This window comes from Cupressus sempervirens, chromosome 2 (assembly GCF_028749045.1).
Source record: "Cupressus sempervirens isolate cs-2001-9-10 chromosome 2, ASM2874904v1, whole genome shotgun sequence".
Classification (NCBI taxonomy): Eukaryota; Viridiplantae; Streptophyta; class Pinopsida; order Cupressales; family Cupressaceae; genus Cupressus; species Cupressus sempervirens.
Genome location: NC_143119.1, coordinates 383475352 through 383483070, shown reverse-complemented (window position 1 = coordinate 383483070; position 7719 = coordinate 383475352). Strand labels below are relative to the sequence as shown.

At 33.6% G+C, this 7719-nt stretch overlaps 1 protein-coding gene across 1 annotated transcript in view; it reads left to right on the top strand.

Annotated features, from left to right (window-relative positions):
- Window positions 1–310: 310 nt before the first annotated feature.
- LOC149572732 (uncharacterized) overlaps window positions 311–7719 on the top strand; it is a 129676-nt gene continuing 122267 nt past the window's right edge. The window contains exon 1 of the mRNA XM_089815875.1: window positions 311–462. Within this exon, the coding sequence (XP_089672001.1) occupies window positions 311–462 (152 nt within the window). The remainder of the gene's footprint in view (window positions 463–7719) is intronic.

Genomic DNA, 7719 nt, shown 5'->3' with positions numbered 1-7719 from the left:
CCCCCACAACTTTCCAAACTATCAGATCTTGTATAGATCCATGACAAGTATTTTTTCGCTTTCTCAAAATGAACTATCTTTAAGCAATATGGGCAAGCACCTCACAACCATGTGGCATGTGGATCTATTTTCTCTTTGTGGGTTACAAACAAAGTAAAGTTATCAAATGAGTTGGCTTATGGGAGGCACTTCATTGGCTAAGGTACTAACATAGATTGTCAATGGACCACATGTTTCCATCCACTGTTAGATGTAAAAGGATGGATGGTAGGCACTTTCCAACTTTATCAAGATGCAAGGCTTTTAAGGAATGCGGGCAAGCACCTTTCCCCCATGTGGACTTCATGATGTCATTCCTGTTAGAGCCAAAAAAGGAGATTGTTTAGAACCACAGTGGACATGTCAAGGCACATTGGCAATTTCACACCTTTTCATTGGTCAAGGTACTGACTATGCAGGGAGGTGGGCCAGTTCTATTTTCACCGTCAGATGAAAGAAGATTGATGATTCTCATTTCTTTTGCATTCTTAAGATGTAGGAAGTTTAGACAATGTGGGAAAGAAAGCTTTTGACATGTGGCACTATGGGTCTAGGTTCTTCAGTGGGTCATCTTTTAACTATGCTAAAATGTTGGCTAAGTTGGTGTTTGATGGATTTTGATTAGTTGTTGCTTTTTCGCATTCCATTTTTTTTAGAGTTTTTGACAACATGGAGAAGTGAATTTTTGACACATGGACATATGGGCTAAGTGTCCCAAGGGTTCTTGAGGTGGATGATGAGTGTTTGGTGGGCCCAAAGGTTTTAAGGGTAAGTGTAGTAATAAACTTAAGTGCTTTTTGATTGTCGATCATTTGGTGATTGACGATCAATGCTTTTTCCCATTTTGAAATTGTGAGGAATTTAAGCAATGTGGGAAAGTTCCTTGAGGACATGTGTCCTTATAGGCCTAGGTGGTAATCAATGGTGCCAGATGACAGTTAAATGATGGATAAGTTGATGGTTTCTCGAGGTAGTCATAGTTGGGGTTTTAAAAGGTGGCATAGTTATGGGTAATAAGATGGTTAATAATGAAGACTTTGTGAGGTGGTGAAAAGAAATAAGAATATTGGTCCACATGGAACTTTCTAGTTGTAGGACTCAGTTGACCTGCTAACTTTGATGATTTGTCAAGCCAATTGGGAGAAAGATATGGTTTTCTTGCACGATTTGATCTCCTTGATCATTTCCAACCACTCCCCAGTTATTGTTGTCCTAGAAACAATACAGAGGCATTCCTTCCACTGCCTAATTGCTCATTTTTTCCCCATTCTACATTGATTTCCATCATTTATATCTTATTAGGGCTTTATTTTGTGAAAAATATTGGATTTCATTGCATCTAGACTTGTTCCAAGATCAGATCTTCTTGATTTGTATGATTGCTCTCTATAATCTTAATGGTGGTAGTTGTGCTTTTCCTTAGGGTAGAAGCCATCTCAATTATTTCTAAGTTATAAAGGAAAGTTTTGTAAATTTGTAAAGGTTGACTCTTCTCTATTTCTCTAATGTTTCTCTACAAGTTCACTATAAATTCCCTTTTCCTTTGAACTACTCATGATATTCTGCCTTATCTCCTTCAGCCATTGATGTACTATGCAAGATCTATTTGCCTCTCTTCAGTGTTTTGTGGTTATTTGCAATTTTCATGATTGTATTTCCTTTGACCTATGAATAATATATAAGTGAATCTCATCTTCCTTGTGTCATTTATTTGGGTTTTCTGATCTACATGTGATTGTTGGATTAAAAAAAGTTTGGATGTGTATATCTTTTGGTGTCATGATGTTTTAAAAGTGCATGTATGGGAAAAGTTTGGTTTGAATGCTCTATTTTTTGTGCATCACCCCTTAGTTTAGAATAGGTTGATTTTCTTTCATGCATTCCTTCTCCCTTTTCCTCTCCAAGAGTAGTTAGGTGCATCTAGATAGTAAAGGAAGTTAGCCTTTTCCAAAGACTCAACCTCACAATTCAAGTCCCACAGCTTGGAGGTTGTTTCCATGTTTTACAAGGTTTTCCTTAGGTAAAAGCTTTGGAAAAGGTTTCAAATTTTTTTGACAATAGTTATTGTAGCCCTAAATGAATCCACTACCTATGAAGATGTATATCTAATGGAAGGGTTGAAGTATAACCTTTTGAGTGTGGCTCAACTAATGGAAAAAGGTTATAAATCTTAGTTTAACAAAGGATCTTGTAGAATATTCTACAAGATCGAAAAGTTGTTGGCTACAAGAGAGTAAAGTAGAGGTAACCTTTTACCTTAATATTCTTATAATACTTGTATGGTAGCTAGGAATTATTATAGTTGGTTATGACACAGAAGGTTTTGTCAAGTAAATTTTAAAAGCATTGTTAAAGTAGGAGAGAAACATTATGTAAGGGGTTTTCCCCCCATCACCAAACTCAACAAGGATATGTGTAAGGATTTTTGGCTAGGTAAGCTAGAAAGCTCAAGCTTGTCTAGAAATTCATTTACTTCTTAACATGTACTAGGTCTAGTTCATACTGGCTTGTATGGTCCCATGAGGAAAAATAATGTATCTAGAGACAGATACTTTGTGTTGTGTATTGACAACTTCTCTAGAATGATGTGGATAACCTATTTGAAATAAAATTTAGAAGCCTTTGACATGTTCAAAATCTATAAAGAAAATGTGGAAAGAGAGACTAGTGGAGCATTAAAGTCCTTAAGATCATACTGGGGAAGTGATTTCACCTTGTAAGAATTTGAAAGCTACTATGAGGGGCATGGAATTAGAATAAAAATGACATATCCTAAGATGCTTCAATAGAATGAGGTTTTAAAATGAAGAAATGTGACTATCATAGAATGTGAAAGGATGTTGATGATCCAAAACAATGTTGCACAGTTCTACTAGAGAGAATGTGTAAATACTATTGTGTACACCTTGAATAGGGTACAATTAAATAAATGGACAAAGAAGACTCCCTATGAAATGGTTTGGTCATACATCATCTCTCAGTTACTTCAAAGTATTTGGAAGTGAGTGTTACATCAAGAGGGATGAATACTAAGGGGATTTTGAACTCAAAAGTGATGAAGGTATCTTCTTGGGATACTCTACTAAGAGCAAAGCATATTAGTGTGTGAATCTTCAGAAAAATAAGATTATAGAATTTGGCAATATAAAGGTAGATGAATTCTCATTAAATAATGAGGAAGACTGCAAGAAAGAACTTGAAGACTATAGATAGTTTGAGTGCATTCCACTAAGTAATACAATGGGAGGATTACTAATAAAGGAGGAACCTATACACAAAGTCATATTGGCTCAAGAAGAAGAAGCTCAATTAGAAGAGAAGAGAGATGAGGCACAAGGGGGAGAACTAGCGCTAGAAAAATATGTAAGAAGAAATTTCTCAGTAGACCAAATCATTGATGATAAGGATACATGAGTAATAAATAGAAGAAAGGAAAGAGAAGAGGTCATGGATCCCAAAGTAGTAGGCAAAGCTTTGAAAGAAAAATATTAGAGACAGGCCATGGAGGAAGGAATAGATCAAATAGTGAAGAATGAAACATGGACCTTGGTAGCCCTACTTGATGACAAGAATATCATTGAAATAAAATGGATGTTTATGAAGAAGATGAATAAAGAAGGAGAGGTGGTCAGAAACAAGGCTAGACTTGTTTGCAATGGATATGAACAAGAGGAAGGAATTGACTATGGTAAAACATTTGTACTAGTAGCTAGACTAGAAAGAGTTAGAATACTCTTGGCATTTTTAGTACACAAGAACTTAAAAGTATATGGGATCTATGTGAATTCATCACTCCTAAATGGAGTTCTGGAGGAAGAAGTCTACATAGAACAACCTAAGGGGTTTGAAAAAAAACAAGGAAGAAATCTAGTATGTAGATTGAGAAAATCCATGTATGGACTCAAATAGGCACCAAGAGCATGGTATGAGAGACTGCACTCATATTTGATAAAGATTAGATTGCTAAGAACCAATGATGGCTACAATTTGTATGCAAAATAGGAAAAAGAAGCATGCTTGCTAATTGCAAAAAAATTGTGGATGACATCATTTTTGGATGGGATGATAAGCTATGTGAAGAATTTGCAAAAGCCATAGAAAAGAAGTTTGAGTTGTCTACAATGAGAGAAATAAAATTCTTCATTGGACTTCTGATCCATGTGGATCTAGAGAAACTAAAAAATCCATAATCTTAGAATCTCATAGAATCAACATCATTGATAGAGCTCATTGATGTGATCCTAATGCAACTTGAATCATGTTGAAAGGAGATCATGGTAAAAATTCAAGCCCAATCAAAGTTATGATTGAACAGGTGTACTAGACATTGACTTAAAATAAAAGGTTTAAAAAAATCATCTCAAAAGTGGTCAACCTTGGTTCCAAATTAAAGACCTCACCATGAGCTTTTCAGCATTGTTTATTTCATCAAAAGAAAAGTTCATATATGAAAGTTATACACATCTAAAGTTGGAGGGAAAATGTTATTAGTAATGACATCACCATGATGTCAGCATCCCAGTCAGCATGATGATGTGGCATGAATGGTGAGTTGACACACAACATCCTCAATGATAACCATGTGGCAACTTAGAAAAGGTTTGGTTTAATTATTTTCACAAAAATTATATTTATGGGTTTTGAACCCATAACCCATATCTAACCAACCATCCACCTTTGCCTAAAATGGTACACTATTAAATAAACACACCTATGTAATGATGGAGAGGTTGGTGAGGATAGAAACCCTTATCATCAGCTTCCAAAAATTAGAGGTAAATATTGCGCTAGAAATAGCACTTGAAATGTAAGCAGCCTATATGTTGTACAAATGTTATGAAGTCACCAATCTTTATTTAAATGGGAAAAATTGTTAAAACAACCCCTTAAAATGAGCTAAGGTCATAAAATCACAAAATATCAAAAGATTATCATGAAGATAATCTATGGTAAACCAAAATCATTTGGTTATAGACAAAATGTGGAAAAAATTATGTCTAAAATGAGGACAAATTTGAAGAAATAATTCAAGCAATTAGTCCTTGGGACAAAACTGGACTTGGTATAATTTTGGAGGTATGTTCTTGGGAAAATAATTCGAAGTAATTTTGGAGAGAAAATTTGTGAGGATTTACAAGGTGTTATTTTACATCAAAATAACTTAAGAGATAAACTATGAATGATTTCAAAGCTTGGGTGTTGTAAAAAGGTGTATTTTTCCTAGTGACATTAATAAAGTGGTCCTCAGAATTTAGAAGCAGACCAGAGACATAGCCCTGATTAGAAAAACTCTGTATCAAATTATTTGTGTCTCTTTTAACTCTTTATTATTCTCTCTTTTATTTAAATTGTATATATTGTTCTCTTTTATGTAAATTAAAAACATTATTAAATTAAGTTTCTAAGCATAAAAATTTTTTGTAATTTCAATTATTTAAAATACATATCATGCAATTACTACCTAGATTAGGGAATTAAATATGTATTTTGGATTGAGCTTTAAAAATTGTAAATCCTAGTCTTACAAATCAAGTTTGGTATTACAGTCTATTTTGCAATGAAATTGTAGGTGGAAAATGTTAACCAGGTTGAGGTTAAAACAAGGAGAAGGTGAACTTATAGAGTTCAATCTAAAGATTGGAAAAAGAAGAAATTTTTTACAAGTAATGGCATGTAAACAAAGTCATTTCTAATTTTGATGCAAAATCCTTCTAGGGAGATTTTTGTGGAATTGAAGGCATTAGTGGACATTCTTCTCAAGGAGAGACATGAACGGCAATTGAGAAAGGTGGATAAGGCTAGGAAGAAGGAAGAAACTAAATCCTCATCAAAATATGATAAAGGAAAATTGGTAGGAGGTGGTAGTGACCTCTTGAACCTCCATCCCCATCATCTTCATCCTCTTCTTCTTCTAACTTGTCTACTTCTAAAGAAAGCGTGTGAATACACCTTTCTTAAAATTGGATGTAAAGTGTGATTGCTTATATTTAATGATGAATTGGATGCAAAAAAAACTAGATAATAGGCTTAAGTAAATTGAAGTGTATTGCAGAGTTCAAAATATTTTGGATGATTCTTCCAAAATCCAACTAATTACTCTAAGAATGGGGAGGTATTGTATTATTTTGGTGGGTGAATAAGATCCAGGATGATATTGCTACACATGGTAAAATAATTTCATCTTGGTATGATTTTACTTCTACTTTAAAGAAATAGTTTTATCCTTTGGGTTATATGCAACAAGTCATTATGGATTGGAAAAATCTCAAGCAAGGTAAAGGGAAGTTTGTGCAAGGGTATACACGTGTTTAGGAAAAATCACTTACTCTTGGAATTTTTCTTTATACACAAGATACTTTTTTCAAGTATATAGGTGGACTACATTCATATTTGAAACATACAATATTGATGTTGAGTCATTATAACTTTAATGAAGTATGTGTTCAAGAAACCCATATTGAAGTGGGTGGAGAAAACACAAGTTTCAATTAGGAAGGAATTTGTTCCTCCTAAAGGATACAAGAAGGGAAAGAAAGAAGCCACTGTGAAGAAAGAGCAAGGTGAAAATCCTATATGTTTGCATTGCTAGAAGAAAGGGAATGCAAATGCAAAGTGTTGGAAACTAAATCCAGAGTTGAAACCAATGTGGTTTAAAAAGGATCACAAATAAAAGTAAAATACTGTAGTTATTGGTCAAGATCTTGGATTAGATTTTGATTATGAAACCAAGATATCAATTGTGGGTCTAAAAGGTAAAGCTTTCATTGGTCATGATTCTTGCACTAATGTTTCATGGTATACTTCCAAAAGTCATGATGTTTCTAAAGATAGTAAAAGGTGTGAACTTTTTCATATAAGGGTGATTTCTAAGAACACTAAAATCAAGACATTAATAGATAGTGGATTCCAAGTTAATGTGATTTTAGAGGAAATTTTTAAATAGTTGGGATTGGAAACTAGACCACATAAGAGACCTTATCCACTAGGTTAGTTGTGCAATGATAATAGATTGTGAACAACAAAGCAATGTAAGTTAAAATTTGCAATTACATCTATGTACCTAGATGACATTGATTTTTATGTGGTTCCACTTGACATATGTGGGATTGTGTTGGATAGCCCATACTTATATAATAGGAAATCTATCTTCTACAGGGAGCATAATAAGTATCATTTGTTTAAGGAGGTAATTAAATACATTGTAAGATCTTATTGCATGAAGAATGAAGGATCAATTGTGAACATATGACATTTTAAAATGATTATAAATGTAAGTAGTATAGTGGCTCTCATGTCTATAATAGCTATTGAGGATCAAGTGCAAGAAGAATTAAGTCTTTAGTCAGAGAAGGTAAAAGAGGATTTGAATGCTTCATTTTCTAATGGTGTTTCTATATAGGAGATCTAGAGAGTTGATACTTTTCCTTTTTCATCAATTTATTCAATGTTGTTATTTATTTTTATACTAGATGATACTATGTGGGTGATGGATGTAACAATGACTATTGATGGATATATGGATAATTATGTCAACAATATTATCTCATTATTCCTTATGTTTATGATGATTTAGATGTTCAGAATTCTAGTAGATTGTAAAAGTGATACTAGACAAGTGAGGAAAAAAAGCCCTCACTTTTATTCTATGTAAAAATAAACTTTTGGAGGTCCAAAAGCTTC